We start from the raw sequence: 18029 nt of genomic DNA on the forward strand, positions 1-18029 counted from the left end.
TGCTGGGGAGCTGAGGCTCGACAAACTGAGGCCACGCGTGTACGTGCGTGCTAAAGTCACTTGAGTGGTGCCCAACTCTGTGCAACTCCATGGACTGTAGCCTGCACAGCTCCTCTGTCCATGGGATTCTCCAGGAAAGAGTATTGGAGGGAGTTGCCATGCCCTCTTCCAGGGGACCTTCCCAACCCAGGAATTGAACCTATGTCTCTCCCATCTCCTGCATTGGTAGGTGGGTTCTTTACCACTAGGGCCATCTGGGAAACCCTTTATCAAGGCCAGTTTAATTGGAATCCATCCCTCTCCATAGAGAAGAATACCAAGTTCCAGGACTTCCCCCACCCTCCCCAGAGGATAAAAATAGCAGCTTCTCAGGGGTCACCACTGGTGCAGCAACTGCTCATTGAAGCTGGGCCTGGCAGGGAGCAGCTGTTTGTTAGGGGCACAGGCCTGGTGGGAAGCATGAGGGGTCAAGGCAGAGACCTGCCTACAAGGACTAGGTGACCCAGACCGGCATGTATGCTTGGAAGCCTCCAGAAGAGAGGCAGCATGTGGAGCAGATTTCACTGCGACATGTCAGTACATCACAAGGTGCACCAGCTCGCTGGATCGCCTTTAAAAAGAGACCAGGTGTATCTGTGATTCTTAACCTCTTTGAGGGACAGGGACTCCCTACAACAATTGAGATGTCCCTATCACTTCTGTGTATGCTCAAGCCTACACGCAGAACACACTTTTGCACACAATTTCATAGGGGGCGGTGGGGGCGGGGGGGTGGGGGGGAGGCGGGCGGAGAGCTGTCAAAGTCCAGCATGGACCATATATTAACGACCCCAAATGCACGTTGATTATAGAGATGCAGAACGATTATAAAAAATAAAAATTTGTCACATGTAGAAATAAGGTTAAAAAGTTTGCTGAACAAGATCTCGGAAAATAAAAGTATATAGTATATACCCATGAAGACAGACACAGAAATGTTAATGTTGACCTCTGTTGGTAGGATAAAAGGTGATTTCTATTTGTCTCCATCTTCTCTCCAAACGAAAAGCATGTTTCTCTTTTGCAATTCGCGGCTGCATCCACGCAATTCCCTGGATTTGGGAGCCCGGTCTGCTGCAGGCGCGGCCTGGGCCTGCCTGCCACGACCCTCCATCCTGGGCGGGTGTGTGTGTGTTACAGACAAAAGGCAAGCAAACATCAGGCTGGTAACAACGTGGGACGACGGCTGGCTCCTTTAGAGGGTGACCGGAGAGTCCTAGGCCAGCAATGCTACTCGAAAAGCAAAGGGCTCCTCGCGAGGTTCGGGGTCCGCACAGAGGAGGCGGTGCGTGCGTGCGCGCTCTCAGGGCGGCGGCGGCGGCGCGCGCGCGCGCTACCGCGACCCGCTCCCCGCAGCGGACGATGCCGCCGAGGAGGAGGAGGCGGCGGCGGCGGCGCGCTCCGGCGGTCTGAAGCGGCGGCCGGCTGCCACGGGCCGGCGGCGCGATGAGCTGGGCGGCCGCCCCCGGCTCGGGGCTGTGAGGGGCTCGGGGCCGGGGGTGGGCGGCGGCGGCGCAGCGGGCGGCCCACGCTTCTCTTCAGCGGCGGCGGCGGTGGCCATGCGCGGGACGGCGGGACCGGGGCCGCCGGGCCAGGGCCGCCTCCCGGGGACCCGCGGCCTGAAGGCCCCGCCGCCGCCGCTGCTGCTCCTGCTCGCGCTATTGCCGCTGCTGCCCACGCCTGGCGCCGCTGCCGCCCCGGCCTCGCGGCCCCCGGCGCTGCCGCCCGCGGCCGCGGGGCCCAGCGTGAGCCTCTACCTGAGCGAGGATGAGGTGCGCCGGCTCATCGGTGAGTGGGGACGCCTGCGCCAGGGCGGGCAGGTCGGCCCGGGCCCGGGTGCTTCCGGCCCAGTCCGCGCGCGCTGGACCGCGGGCGGGTCGGTCCCAGCTCCAGGGTCGCCTCCGGGCCCCGGCGTTTGCTTGCTGTGTTGGCCGGGAGGTGTGGTCCCTGCCCGCCTCCCCCCAACGCCGGGCCAGCCTTCCGGCCTACTCCCCAAGCCGCCTAAAGACCTGGGGACCCCTCGGCCGCCGACGAGCTTCTCCATTCCGGCTTACTTACAGCCTCTTCGGCCTTTCGCCTTATTCCCTAGAGGCACTCTTCCCCGCCGCTCCAAGTTTCTTTGACCCTTCCTCTATACGTGTCGCTCTAGGGCCCTGGACTTCGGGTACTCGAAATCCACGTTTTATTTAGGAACTGCAGTGAGTCTGATGCCCTGGTAGAGGCAACACTACTGTGCTGGTACTTTGCTGCTATCATAGGTTTATATTTTCTTTAAATGAAAGAAGTTGGTTATAAGGGCGCTACGTGTTCGAGGCAGTCTCCAGATCAGGGACGATAAGCGTATTTTATAATAGTGAATGAATCTCCAGGTACCAGACCTTTTAGCTTCTTCAGTACCTTGGTTTTTGTCTTGGATATGTTGGAGTTTGGACTAGTCCTGTATTTCAGGGCCCCTCTTCTACGTTGATACCTTCTAAGGAAAGGAGAATTTGGCTTTGGGTCAGCTGGTGGTTCTGTTCTACCTAATTAGTTTTGTTATTGGGGAATTAATTTGAAAAATAGGACTTTGTGGATTCTGGAAGTAACCTCTTAGAGGAAGGTCTAATTTCTATTAGAAGTGGCCCCAAATAGGAAGTCTTTGGTACTTGGAGATACCTAGACATTCACTTTTTGTTGTGTATTATGGGCCAAAGAGCCACAGTTTGTTTTTCCGTCTTTATTTCATCTCAGATTTGTGGTACATCTGAGTGTTTGATGGGAAAAATTACTTTTATCTATCAATTTATCCTGTTCTTTAAAAGTCATAAGACTTTCTTGAAGCCTGTTGAAGTCGACTTAGTGTTAAAGTGGAATTGCTTTTAAGCAGACTATTTAGACATTGTTACATATATGGGCTTGTAGTTTTTAACCAAAGAAGAATGCTGTGTTTTTGTAATGTCCTGCCATTCTAAATCCTCTTTGCAGTCTAGCAGAATTAGCGGAATTTAGTTTAGCTGAATGAAAATTGCAAATTGGATTAGTGCTTGAAACAAGACTAAAGTTTAGGAAAAATATTGTTTATAAATTAACCCATCACATTAATTAAAAAATAATATTTTAAAAATAGTAATTTACTCATTTTAAAAATACTATGTATTGTGCATGATTTTGTAAAGATTTTTTGGTTAAAAATGTGTATATAATTTGTGGCTTTGTTTATATGTAAGAAATCATCTCCAGGAGAAGGACAGGGAAGCTTGGCATGCTGCAGTCATGGGGACCCAAAGAGTTGGACTCGACTGAGCAACTGAACTGGATTGAGGGAAGGGACAGGGGACAACCAGAGGCTGACATGGAGTGCCTGCCATATACTTGCTCCTCCATGTTTTATACATGTTATTTTCTTTAATTTTCTTGTGACCCAGTGAGGTGAATATTATTATTCCCATTTTAAAGATGAAGAAAGTGAGACTTCTAAGTAACTTGTTCAAGGCTACACATTTAATAATCTTTTTAAAAAAAATCAAACGTAGTGTTGACATAGACCACAAAGTTTCATTGAATGAAATGAAGATATTTATAATAGAAGTTTGATCATGGTGTGGTGGAAAAGAATAATTGCTATTTAATACTTGAAATGTTGTATTTGTTACCTGATTGATAAACATCCAATTTATGCCCAGGAATGAGCCATTGGGAAGAAGGGAGAGAGAATTTCCTTGCTGATCAAAACCTCAGTCACCTCTGGGACAGGGGAGACCTGTAGTATTTTCTTTAATACAGAAAGAGTTGACCTGTTAGAGTGGGTCTCTTGACTCTATATCCTGCTCAGATCCAGGCCCTCTTCTTCCTTTATCTATTTTTCTAACTTGAAAGTATTCCTTGGCTACTCCTGGCTGGGAAAGAGCAAGTGGGTGGGGCTGATGTGTACCAGGCGTACTGGGTTCTCAGAATGCAGTTTCCCATAGGAACTCTTATTAAGACCGCTTGTGTCGTGTTTTTGTATCTTTATGGTTTTTTAAGTGCCTTCTAAAAGCTAATTTGAGAAACTAACCATCACTATAATATTTCTAAGACAACGAATTTGCATTGCCAAGTGCAAAACTTATAAGTGAAGTTGGTAGTGACTTCATAAATTGAACTAATTGTTTTTGACATGAGAATAATTTTTTTAATGCAGTTCATACATGCACATATTTTTTTAAAAATCAATAACGCTAAAAGACTTAAAAAGCAATAGTCTTCTGCTTTTGGCCTTTCATCTTCCAGGCCCTACTTTCCAGTGGAAGCTGCTTTCCCAAGCTAGCTCTTTTTTTCCTCCCTGTTTTTTTACTTTTCATATTTTGAAATCAGTGTAGATATCCTAGTATAATAACTGAGCAGTTGCCCTCTTCTCATGCCCAAACCCCCCTGTTTAGTGACATCATTTTTAGTAAAACCAGCAGTCTGTATTTACATTATTGTGCATATATTTATATTATAAATTTTTATTATACATTATTGTATGTATACATGTATGTATACAGACACACACATAAATATAAATTCACTTCTGAGTTAAATGGTGACCCATAAATGGTTATGTTTTCTTTTCCAAAACGCTTTTGTTTTTCCTGGAGCAAATAAGAGACTTAAACTTTCTGGTAAGTCTGTTCTGTATCTATGGCTACATTCTCTCATACACTCCAAGAAATATATTAAATGCCTTTTGATATTTTTTTTCAAGTAACACATCAAATCATCTATCAGTTCCACTTGTTTTCCTCTTAGAGCCTCCTTGTTTTGGAGGGAGAAAACGGTAGGCTTGTTTTCTCTGCAGATTCTGTACCCTTCTCTTCTGTCTTCTGTCCCCTTTTCCTCTGATCCTGGATCTCCTGCCGCCTTTTTTTTGGTTTGCGTCATGTTACTGAAGTGTATCCTCAGTAGCCTCCTGAGAAGAGTTGCATGGGAGGTAAATTATTTCAGGCCTTGTATGTCTGGAGATGTCTATCCTATCCTCATGCTTTTAGGTGATTTGACAGAATTTACATATTAGAAAAAAATACATATATTTTTGCTACTTTTGGTGGCATTTTTCACAGTTACCTGGCTTTAAGGGTTTCTGATGAAAAATCCAAAGGCATTCTGATGCTTTTTTTCCTTGTTGTTTGAGCTTAAGGTCTTTGTCTTTAAGAAATCTGTAATTTTATAAGCTGCTCTGTGGCCCCTTCTCCTGTCTGTGGTTCCTCTTGTCTTAGTGAGGCCTTTCAATCTAGAGACTCACATTCTTCAGTTTTAAAGAATGCCTGTTACTTCTCATAATTTCCTGTCCATCACTTTTTGTTTGCTTCCGAAATGTCTATTGGTTTGGTTGTTGAATCTCCTATAATTGATCTTCAGATACCCTTAACTTATGTTGCCTCTTATTTATATCTTCATATTTGGAGGTGGAAGGAGGGTGAAATTCTGTCAATTTTGTCTTCTAAGCTCTTGTATTTTTAAAATTTTAATGATTATTTTAAATTTTAGAACTCCTTCTGTTCCCTGTTTAAATTTCATTTTATTCTAATTTTATGGATATATTATCTTCATTTATCTTTCAGGCGTATGTTTTTAATTTTTTCTGTATGTTTAATATTTTAAAAATACTTCTTCTGCTTCCTTCAATGTGCCTGTTTATTTCAGAGTTCTTTTTCTGTTCATTTAAATTATATCGGTTGATCCTCCCATGTCTGTAATTAATTAAGAATGAGATTCTGAAAAGTTGATTAGGGGAGAGCAAGCCTGTGTGTATGTGTGTGAGAGGTCTCCTGGCCTCGCGTGGGGTGCGAGTGGACTTTTCATTGGGAGCCTCCTCCCATATATCAGCACCTTCACCTCTTCTTTAGGACTGGTCAGCATCTGTGGAGAAGACACCTCCACTCTGCTGCCTCAGATGTGCTTGGTGATACATCGGCTGCCTGGGTTTGAATTATCTGGTTGGGGAGGGATGGAGGGTGCCGTTATTCAGGCTGTAGACTTTGACTTCTGTTTACAACTCTCTTGTTTTTGTGGTTCAGTTTCTTCAGAGAAAAACTTTGGGTTAACTGCTAGACCTGGGGGCCCAACAGCTCTGAATGCCCCTCACCAGTGGCTCCCCCTTTGGCAGGCTAGAGCCTCAGGCTGGTGGCTCTTGGTGCATCCAGGGCTGAGTCCCTCCAGGGGTCCTGAGAAGCACTGACCACTCCTTCAGCCGTGTCCCATCTTGCATATAGAGTCACAAAGAGTTGGACACGACTAAGCACACACGAGCACATCATGCAAAAGTTTGTTGAAATATCTGATGTGGTGTTGTCTACTTTCCCTTTGTTTGTAGTTTAGTATCTTTGTGATTTCATTACTGTCATTTTAGAGGAGTCCTAGGAAGATGGGGTTAAAGGCTAGTGATCACTTCACAGTGTGTAAATGGCAGTTAGGGTTGGGCTTTGACTGTTGAAGAGCTGGTGACGTGTAGTTTTTTGGTAGTAACAATATTAGGAAGAGTAGTGGTGGTGGTCACAGTAATCGTTGACACTTTATAGAGTGCTGCTGACATGTTGCAATCTTTTCCCTATGTCAGGTACAAAATAATCCCTGTTTTGGGTGCATATTGTTATAGATTTGAAGGAAGTATGTAACCAGCTCCTTCCCTGGTAGTAGGGCATGCAGTCTTGATTTAAGTCTATCGGTATAGAGACTCCAAAAGCCTCAGAAGCTTTATGTGGAATCCCTTTGTTTGCTCCAGGCCCTGCTTAGGCTGCAGTGTTGGCATTCGATTCCCCATTTTACTAATGGGGACTCTGATTTGGGGCCCTTTGGGCAGTGAGTAGAGAGCCAGGTCTTAACTCAGTCCAGAATCCATATTGCCTCTATGTCAGCTCTGGGGGAGCTGTGATTAACTGAAATTCTTAAGGAGTAGAATTGACAAGCGTGCTGCCACATGTGCTCATCTGTCTTCACTATTATCCACGTTCTCTCCTGTTCACTGTCTAATTGGTAATTCTGATAGTTGAGTTCCCTGGAAGTCCAGAGCTGGTGAAAATTGTCTGTGGCTGGGGCAGAGCTAGGGTGTGGGGAAAAGTTGCTGATGGACGGTGGGTATGGTATGAACTGTTCGTGATAGCAGAGCTGCTGGCGCTAGGGCATCTGTAGGAATCTAGGGAACTTCCGTGAATAGACTCCGCCTCCCACCAATTAGGAATTCACTCTGGATAACCGCCTCTCCATTAAAACAAAGTACCCTCTGGGAGAGTTAAGCATTGTTAACATCTTATTTAAAATCAGTTTAACACTAGTTGAGATCATTGCTTCTCGAATCAGTCCAGTAAAAATTTTTGAAGCCCAACCAAGTACCACATACTGTGGTAGAAAATGGCAATTCAAAGTTACTAAAGTCCTTCTCTTAAGGAACTCAAAATTTCATAAGAGAGACTAACAGTTGTAGCTACAACTCTCACATTAAGATAAGAGTTATACTTCTGATTGATGTAAGTTATCGTGGGAATGATTGCTTTTGACTGTAGAAGGGTGGAGGGTCTTGGGTTTAGGGAAGGTTTTTCTAGGAAAGGAGACATTTGAGTCTCATCTCCAAAGGTGAGCTTGAAAGACAGTAAAGAGGAGCGTTTCATGTTAGGCAAAAAAAAAAAAAATAGTACAAAGCCATAGGCGTATGGAAGCAGGTATGTGTGAAATCAAGGAGTAGGAACAATGTAATGTGGCTAAGATGAGAAAATTTGGCAAAACCAGGGAGTGGCAGAATATAAAGCTGAGAGGTAGGTTGAAATTAGATTAGGAATTTGAATTTTATTTTATAGGTAATGCGAAACTGTTGAATTTAGGAAAGGAGAGTACACAGAGGGGTTATAGAGAAGACAGCTTCGGCCCCAGTGAAAGGGTGGCTTGCAGACTGGAAAGATGGATTGGGGAATGGAAGAGAGTTAGCCTTGTTGTGCTGTGCTTAGTCGCTCAGTCGTGTCTGACTCTGCCACCCCGTGGACTGTAGCCTGCCAGGCTCCTCTGTCCATGGGGATTCTCCAGGCAAGAATACTGGAGTGGGTTGCCATGCCCTCCTCCAGGGGATCTTCCCAACCTAGGGATTGAACCCAGGTTTCCCATGTTGGAGGCAAATTCTTTACCATCTCAGCCACTAGGGGATCAGCTAGGGCAGTTGAGGGTGTGGCATGGGTTTATGAAGAATTTGCAGGGAGTTTGGAGAAGACTTAGTGGGGAGAACCGAGGGCTAAAGAAAAGGGAGGAGGCAGAGAGGAATCAAAGTTTCAGATTTGAGCAGCTTTTTCTTATTGAAAATGGTTGAAGGAAAAGAAAAATGAGATGAGCCATTTTTCTCCCAGCACCTCTCTTCCTTTTCAACCTCAAGCCAAGTGTTTGGGGGTGGGGGAGCAGTGAGCGTGTTCTTTCTGCTGCTGCGGGGCCTGTCCTCCTGCTGCTCAGACTCTGAGGAGGTGGTGCTGGTGGAGGTGGGTTAGCACGCTGCAGCATGCTCCGAAGCCTGTATGTTTTGGGTGGGGTTGGTGGTATTGATACAATGTTAATTTGAATCCATGTGTTCTTCATTGGGAGAGCTAGACTGAGACATTGTGCAGTTGTGGGTTTTGAATTTTTTTTTTTCCCAGTCTTCATTCTACACACCTGGGAGAACTGTCCAGTTATGGCTAAACCTGTCTCCTATGAGTCACATCCTGAGTGACTCCTCTGTTCTGAAGGTGCTGCCTGAAATACTGTTTGGACTTTAAGGGTCACTTTAGAAACAAATGAAATGTGGGTATTTTTTTTTTTTTGAGCATCCTGAATTGAGAAATTCCACATGACTACTTTTGGGGTTTTAACACAATTATGCCAGTGTTCTGAAAAGACTTGCCAGCTATATATACTAAAACAAAACAAAAACTTGACATGAAATAGAGCCATTACCTACTCTGAAATTGTATTATGCTTAAAAGTATGTTTTTTCCTGTGTTATTGTTGATGTATACCAAGTATAATATTTTCTAATCAAGATGTTATTAAACAACTTTGATTTATGTAGGACCTCTAAAAATGTGATGTGCCAAAACAAATGTGTGTATTGCTGAATTACATAATAAACCATTTACTGAAAATTCTCAATTGTGTTCAGCAAGTAATAGTGCTGAGTGGCAGACTATTTTTGAAAAGAAATTTCAGATGTCCCATTCTTGTTCTTAAGACGAATATGTTGTATCTTGTTCATAAATAATGAACATGTTCTTTTATAAATACGTCTTGCTCTAGGTCATCAGTTTCACTTAATTTCTTTTATTTATCAACCGTTGGCAGTAGATGGCATTGGCATTTTTTAATAAATAAAGCTGAGACTCTGGGAAATTACACAGTTTGCTGGAGGTCACAGAGATGTCTGGGGCTGTATGACTCTAAAGTGCGTGCTTTCTCTACTGTGCTGCCTCTGAAAGTTAACAGTTTACATAGTCTTTATCTAACCAGAGTCATCTGAGGGGCTTAAACAAAATACAGATTCAAAGACCTACTCTGAGCAATTTGTTTAGGAGATCTGAGATGGGGTCCAGCCAATGGGGTTTTTGAACAGTATGTCTCATGAATTATCAGATGTACGGCTTTTTCACATTTGAACATCTCTGAAATTGGAATCATTTTACAATCAGTGGTGAGTCATCAGGTAATTGACAGCCTTTTTTCTTTCTTAATGGTACAAGAAATAACGGTGCATTTAGACTAAATGAAATACAGTATTTTAACAAGATGAAATTGTAAAGGAGACTTAGACATAATTTGCCACCTTTCTTGTTTTTTGGGTATCTGTCACAACTTTCTTTCAGAATTGTAAAATTCACTGGTGATAACGTATTTGTGGTAATGGCTGTGTAGTTATGTCCTTGCAGGGAAGGCCAAAATGGCATTAGGTTTAAAAGCAATGGAAACGTGCTTTTTGGCTAGGAAGTTGCTGTCAAGAGAATTATCAGTGGTTCTCAACTTATTTTGTGAAAGCCTTAGAGCCTTTCCCTAGACAAGGGTATGGATCCCACACACACTAAGTTTTGTGTACTCTGATGGGGCTTCTGAGACTTGGAGGGTTTTGCAGGGCCTCTTGATGGAAGCTTATGGGTACATCTGAACCCCTTAAAAGCTGCTTCTGGAAGGGAGCATCTATTACATTCCGTATATCATCAGGTGAGATTCTCTGACCTCCTACGTGATTTTTTTTCTTCCAGTTTTATTCAGATATAATTGACATACAGCACTGTGTAAGTTTAACATGGCCAGCATAATGATTTGACTTACATACATCATGAAATAACTACCATAGTAGGTTTAGTGAACACTATTATCTCATGTAGATGCAATATTAAAGAAATAGAAAAAAAGTTCTTTTCCTTGTGGTGAGAATTCTTCGATTTACTCACTTAACAGCATTCATATATAGCATATAGCAGTGTTAATTATCGTGTTATACATTATACCCCTAGTACTTATTTGTCTTATAACTGCAAGTTTGTGCTTTTTGACTACCTTCATCAACTCCTCCTGCCCCCTGAATTTGTAAAAAGTTTGCAGACATTAAGGCTTATTCTGTTGTAATTACGTGGCTTTTGACAAATGCATCCACTGTAGTATCACACAGAATAATTTTGCAGCCCTGAAAATTCCCCTGTGAAGGGGGCATTTATGTTTATTAATACCATTACTTATATTTTAAGTAAGTTTGCTTTTAAAAAATGTATTTATTATGGAGAATTTCAAACATTCAGGAGTAGACAGACTAGTATAGTGAAATTCTATGTATCCATTATCCAGTTTCAACAGTTATCATCTCAGAGTCAGTTTTGTTTGGTCTGTACCTCTCCACTCGCAATCCACTCCCTTGTTATCACTTTCCCCCTGTCTTCTGCTTGGATTATTTTGAAGCAAACTCAGAAAATTGCATAAAATATTTTTTGGTGTGTGTGTCTAAGAGATAAGGACTCTTAAAAATTTATAATAACCAAGATCACACCTAAGAAATTAACAGTGATTCATAAATATCATATATCTAGGCTTCCGTCGTCCTGCTTTATAAATTAATGTTTATATGGAGACTCTTGCCTGCCACCTGTTTCTTCTCTTGTCGCTGCTCCCCACCACACCACCGTTTAGTTCCTTTGGTGCCAAGCTCTTCTCACCCTAGGGTCTGCAGTCAACTCTTGGTCTGCCTTATGTACTTATCGCAGATCTTTTCGGGGCTGGAGCCTTCTGTATCTCAGCTTAGTGTTCCTTCCTCAGAGAGCTTTGCCTCTCTAGGGCTGACCCTCAGTGCCACTCGGTTCTGTCACTTTGTTTTCTTTTAGGTGGGATTCTCTGGTGGCTCAGATGGTGAAGAGTCTGCTTGCAGTGCCAGAGACCTGGGTTGAATCCCTGGGTCAGGAAGATCCTCTAGAGAAGGGACTACCCATTCCAATATTCTTGCCTGGAGAATTCCATGGACAGAGGAGCCTGCGAGCTACAGCCCAGGGGGTCCCAAAGACTCAGACAGGACTGAGAGGCTAACACTTTGACTTTTGTTGTTTCTATCTCCCTCTGTAGGAAACTTAATTCTGTTTGAATAGCTGCTGCTCCCTCTGCTGAGTCGCTTCAGTTGTATCCGACTCTGTGCGACCCCATAGACGGCAGCCCACCAGGCAACCCTTTTATACAGTTTTACTCTATATCCCCAGCACCTGAAACAGTACCTGGCACATAGTCAGATACTGTTCAGTTAAAATTCAGTGAATGAGTTAGTGAATGAATCATACTATTTTTTTTCTTCACCATCTTGTGCCTTACTGGAGTTCTCATTCTTTTGATCATTTCCCTTTGCCCACTTAGTTATTATCCAAAAGGATATTGGAGTCAACTTGCAAATGGACGTTTAAATAAATTAGTTATAATGGCTTCCTTTGAAGTCGCCTAATTTTCCCAACTCTCTCTCCCCTGAACCCCGCTCCCTGGGTGAGATGTCCCCGCCTTGGCTTCCATAGCTCTATGCCGTGTATAAACCATGTGGTCACTGTGCCCATCACATTCTCTAGTGCCCTGCTTCACTAAGGCTACCTTGTGGCTTGGCACGCAGCTGTCTCTCAGCAGACTGCTGGTCCACACTACAGCTGAAGGATATAAAATATTCAACAGAGATTCTGGCAAAATAATTAAAAGCTGGAAAACAGATTTCTAATCTTCTGAAATGCTAATCTGCTGTTAACCCTAGCCAGTGTATTTTTTCATCTCTAGAAATTTGATTTGGGTCTTTTCATGTCTTCCATGTCTCTTCTTGACTTTTTGTGGGGGCACAGTTACAGTCGTTTTCATGTCAGCTGATTCTAACATCTGCCAGTTCTGCGTTGGTTTCAGTTGATCTATTTTGCTTTTTTGCATGCCTGATAGTTTATGAATAGACACAGGCATTATGAATTTTATCCTGTTGGGTCCTGGATATTTTTATATTTCTGTAAATATTTTTAGGTTTTATTCTGGTACTCAGTTAAGTTACTTGGAAACAGTTTGATCTTTTCAGGTCTAGGTATTTAGACTTGTTAGATAGGACAGGAGCAGGCTCAGTGTAGGTCTAAGTATTTCTGAGTCAAGACCTTTCTTTGTACTTGCTCCTGTGACTCTGGCAGATGTGAGTAGGTGATATTCCAGAACCTGTGAAGTGTTACCCTCTGTTAACCTTTTATTTTTGCTCTGTTCTGTGTAGCTTCTTTATGCATGCTCTGAGCAGTACTCAGCCAAAGGCTGGAGGGGCAGCCCTCTGCAGATCTTGGAAGTTCTCTCTCCATGCAGCTCTCTCTTCTCTGGAAATTTGTCCTACATACTCTAGCTGTCTTTGCCTTTCTGAACTCATGTATTTTGTCTGGTTTTGGTTATTTCAGACAAGAGAGTTTATCTGGTCCTGTTACTTGGTCTCGCCCAGAAGTGGAAATGTCCGAGGATTATCTTTTTGATTGTTTGCGTTTTTTCAAAAATTGTTTAACTCCTTAGATTATTTGTTAAGATAATTCAGTCCAATTTCAAGAAAAATTCTAAAGTTTGTGTATGTGTGCATGTATGCACATGTGCAAAAATGTGGGTTTATAGTAGATAATATGGTGTGGGATAATATTGGATTTGAAATCTGCATATTTGAGTTTTAAATCTATCTCCTCCTTCTGTTATATGTGGGCAGGCAAGTAATTCATGTTTCTGAGTGTTGGTTTCCTCATATATGAGATGCTTTTCAGTGTATAACAGGATGTCTGTTGCATAGTTGCTGTATATGAAAGTGCCATATAATCCTCAGAATAATTTATTTTGGTTATTGGTGGGGGATTTGTATGTTTTTGGATAAAAACTCAAATCATAGAATGTTAAAGGGGTTATTTAGATATCACCCGCTTGATTGATTGCCTTCGGTAGCAACATTTATCACTCATTGAATAATTACTGAGTTTACACTAGACGTTATTTTAGAAGCTTGACATGTTTTGGTGAAATAAAACAGCTAAAGATCCCTGTCCTCATACAACTAACTTTTAGCAGAGAGACGAGTGACTTGCCTGGGGCAAAAAAAATTCAGGCAACTTTGGGACAGGGCTCCAAATTTGCACTTGGAGTTGCTTGCAGGGAGGAATAACGTTTGTGAATTCTCTGTTGTGTCTTTGATTTCCTGGCTGTAACAGCCAACTCTGAGCTACTAATGGCTGCACAGCTGACTGAAAGAGTGTGTGTGCTCCTTTTAGGGATTGGCTTGAAAGAGAGTGAAAGGTGGTTATGTCAGACTGTGAGTGAATTACTTCACCTCTACTGTAGAGCTGTGCTCGCAATACATGCATGAGCTTGGTAAGATAATTTTCTTCTTTAAATAGTGCAGGAGTCAATGATAAATTGTTTTTCAGAGTATCATTTTACCAGATAGAACGTTCTGGCACTATGGCAGGGCATGCTTCGTATTTTATGTTACAGTGCTAGAGATTATGGGTTATGTTTTTGTTACTCACTATCCTTAGATAGGAGCTGAAGAAAAGATGCCCCTTTCCTACAGTGTAACATTTGTAAATTCTCTTCTTATGATGTAGTTAAATATTAGGCCTCAGCTAATTTTCTAGGTATAATTTGACTATAGCTAGATTTATGAGCTTCTGGTGGACAAATTATTACTTTATTGTATCCATTTCAGTTTGTTAGTTTCCATAAACTGGGAAAATTTGAAACAAGAGCTCTGTATTTATTTAATTTGAACACTGATTAAAATACAGACTATTTAGTGGCTTCAGACATAGTAAACGATTTAGCCTTTTTTTCCTCTGGCTCGCATACCATACTGTCCTCAGAACCTAGAAGGGTATCTTGACTAAATTTTCAACTTTAGTTTGACTAACATTTGGAAACCATGGATGATATCATAGAATAATAGAGTTTTGGCTGACTTTTTGAAACCATCATGATATCATAGAATAATAGAATTTTGTGGCTGAGGAGGGACTTTAACTTTGTCTGGTTTAACTCCCTTGTTTTATAGTTGAGGAAATTGATGCCTGGAGAAGGTGGTTAAGTAATGGATTGCCAAAGGTCACGCAGCTACTCATTAGCAAAAACTCCACTTTAGTTCTGTTCCTACATTACTTTTGCTTTTTGCCTTAACTGATTCCTCATGTTCGTCTTTGATGTAGTTGATTTCTATCAATAGCCAGCCATTCATGCATCTAACATTTGAGTGCCTACAAGCACACTAACACTCCGGCCTTGCTTGAGAGGTGTGCGAGGTAGCAGGGAAGACAGATGGTTTGGTCACTGGCACTAATGTTCGACCATTGTTGTGGTCTTAGGAAACCAATAGTTAACTTTTAAAATCATTTAGAATAATTTTTAAACTGTTATGTTATTTGAACTTAAGCTGCACAGGCCAGGTCATGTAGAACATAAGCCTTGAATTAAGCTTGAGCTTAAAATTGTTTAGGGGAAAGTGAATTTTCCTTGATGGATGTTGAGCGTTTTGCAGAAATAACTTTGGTTTTTCAGCTTGGAATTTGGGTTATCTAAAAATAACTTACGAATAAATGTCATATTTTCTAACAAGAGAGTAACATTCCTAGTGTGCTAGAATTGGCGGTGAGAAATTTAAGTCTGGTTATGATAGTTGAAGAACTGAAATGTTCTTCATCTTAGAGGAGAACAGTCCTGTACATTTTAAGAATAGCATGCTCCCTGTTCAGTCCGTGACTGTCCCCCCTTGTTCCTGTCAGCCTTCCGGCAGTCTCTTTCCACTTTCCATCTGCTTGTTGGCCTGCTCTGTCCTCTTTTCTGTTGGCCCTTTCATTTTTACCTTGTGGAACTCAAGTTTTGTTTTGAGGTCTCCTCTGACTCTTTCATAGTGCTGCTTTTTCTCTTCAGCCTAACTGAAACCTAATTGTGAGTGAAATTTTCCTCAGAATCCTTTCCAGTTGCTGGAAAACAGTTTTAGTACATTCCCTTTGCATTTATGGGGTAAGGGTCAGCTTTTTTTCTTTTCTTTTTTAAAAATAATAATTTATTGGGTGACGTTCACATGACATAAAATTCACCTTTGTAAAGTGAAGAAAGAATTCAGTGACATTTAGTTTATATGTCATATTGTGCAACCACCAACCCTGTCTAGTTTCTAAACATTCCCATTGCTCCAGAGTAAAACTCCTTACCCATTAAGCAGTCTTTTCCCATCTTCCTCTCTCTTCAGCCTCTTGCAGCCACCAATTTGTGTTCCATTTATCTATGTGGATTTATCTATGCTGGGTGTTTCATATAAATGGACTAATAAAACACGAGGCATTTTCTCTCTGGCTTCTTCTTGGCACTGTGTTTTGGGAGTTCATTCACATTGTAGCATGTGTGAGTCCTTCATTCGTTTCCACGACCAAATAGTATCCCATTCTGTGTCTATACCAAAATTTGTTTATTCATTCATATTTTGATGGACATTTGGGCTGTCGCCACATCTTTACTTTTGTGAACAGTGCTGCTATGAACGTGTGTGTTAAGTACTTGATTATCTGTTTTCAATTTTGGGTGTATACCTGAGAGTGGGTCATGTGGTAATTCTCTGTTTTAACTTTTGGAAGAACCACCAAACTTTTTTTTTTTTTACAGTGACTGAGCCTTTTTGTGGTCCCATCACAGTGTACAAAAGTTCCAACTTCTCCATATCCTTGCTAATGCTTGCAGTTTTCTGTTTGTTTTGTAATTAAAGCTATTCTAGTGAGTGTAAAGGGATACCTCATTGTAGTTTTGATCTGTATTTCCCTCATGACAAATGATATTCATATGTTTGTTGGCTGTTTGTGTGTTTTGTTTGGAGAAATGTCTATTCAGGTCCTCTGCCCATTAAAAAAAAATATTTATTTATTTGGCTTCATGGAGTCTCAGTTGCAGCACACAGGATCTGTGTTGAGGGGCACGGGATCTTCGTTGTGGCATGCAGGCTTCTCTCTAGTTGTGGTGTGTGGGCTTAGTTGTCCCACCCCATGAATTGAAGTTGCTCAGTCGTGTCCGACTCTTTGCGACCCCGTGGACTGTAGCCTACCAGGCTTCTCAGTCTATGGGATTTTCCAGGCAAGAGTACTGGAGTGGGGTGCCATCTCCTTCTCCAGGGGATCTTCCCAACCCAGGGATCGAGCGCGGTTCTCCTGCATTGTAGGCAGACGCTTCACCCTCTGAGCCACCAGGGAAGCCTGTTCCACCCTATGTGGGATCTTAATTCACCGACTGGGAATCGACCCAGCGTCCTCTGGTTAGAAGGTGGATTCTCAATCACTGGACTACCAGGGAAGTCCCCCTTGCCCATTTTTAAATTGTCTTTTTGTTGTTGGGTTGTAAGAGTTCTTTATATATTGTGGACACTAGACCCTTATCAGATATATGATTTGCAACATTTTCCTCCATTTTCTAGGTTGTCTTCACCTTGATAATGGCTTTGGATGTACAGAGGGTTTTATGAAGTCCAATTTATCTATTTTTCTTCTGTTAATCTTGCTTTTAGTGCCATATTTAAGAATCCATTGCTAAATCCAAGGTCATAAAATTTTATCCCTATATTTTTTTCTAAGAGTTTTATAGTTTTCAGTTCAGTTCAGTTCAGTCACTCAGTCATGTCTGAGACTCTTTGCGACCCTATGAATCACAGCACACCAGGCCTCCCTATCCATCACGAATTCCTGGAATTCACTCAGACTCACGTCCATCGAGTCCGTGATGCCATCCAGCCATCTCATCCTCTGTCGTCCCCTTCTCCTCCTGCCCCCAATCCCTCCCAGCATCAGAGTCTTTTCCAGTGAGTCAACTCTTCGCATGAGGTGGCCAAAGTACTGGAGTTTCAGCTTTAGCATCATTCCTTCCAAAGAAATCCCAGGGCTGATCTCCTTCAGAATGGACTGGTTGGATCTCCTTGCAGTCCAAGGGACTCTCAAGAGTCTTCTCCAACACCACAGTTCAAAAGCATCAATTCTTCGGCGCTCAGCTTTCTTCACAGTCCAACTCACATCCATACATGACCACAGGAAAAACCATAGCCTTCACTAGACGAACCTTTGTTGGCAAAGTAATGTGTCTGCTTTTGAATATGCTATCTAGGTTGGTCATAACTTTCCTTCCAAGGAGTAAGTGTCTTTTAATTTCATGGCTGCAGTCACCATCTGCAGTGATTTTGGAGCCCAGAAAAATAAAGTCTGACACTGTTTCCACTGTTTCCCCATCTATTTCCCATGACGTGATGGGACTGGATGCCATGATCTTCTTTTTCTGAATGTTGAGCTTTAAGCCAACTTGTTCACTCTCCACTTTCACTTTCATCAAGAGGCTTTTTAGTTCCTCTTCACTTTCTGCCATAAGGGTGGTGTCATCTGCGTATCTGAGGTTATTGATATTTCTCCTGGCAATCTTGATTCCAGCTTGTGCTTCTTCCAGTCCAGCGTTTCTCATGATGTACTCTGTATATAAGTTAAATAAGCAGGGTGACAGTATACAGCCTTGACGTACTC

The 18029-nt window shown here is 42.3% G+C and overlaps 1 protein-coding gene across 4 annotated transcripts in view; it reads left to right on the forward strand.

Annotated features, from left to right (window-relative positions):
* Positions 1-1583: 1583 nt before the first annotated feature.
* Positions 1584-18029, forward strand: part of RYK (receptor like tyrosine kinase) — a 107439-nt gene continuing 90993 nt past the window's right edge. For 2 of the 4 annotated variants that reach the window (XM_061421159.1, XM_061421167.1), the window contains exon 1: positions 1584-1827. In XM_061421159.1, the coding sequence (XP_061277143.1) occupies positions 1599-1827 (229 nt within the window). In that variant the 5' untranslated portion in view covers positions 1584-1598. Of the gene's footprint in view, positions 1828-4947; positions 4970-13832; positions 13861-18029 lie in introns of those variants that run through there. The other 2 variants (XM_061421176.1, XM_061421173.1) reach the window with 2 other exon arrangements.

This window comes from Bos javanicus, chromosome 1, assembly GCF_032452875.1.
Source record: "Bos javanicus breed banteng chromosome 1, ARS-OSU_banteng_1.0, whole genome shotgun sequence".
Taxonomy (NCBI): domain Eukaryota; kingdom Metazoa; phylum Chordata; class Mammalia; order Artiodactyla; family Bovidae; genus Bos; species Bos javanicus.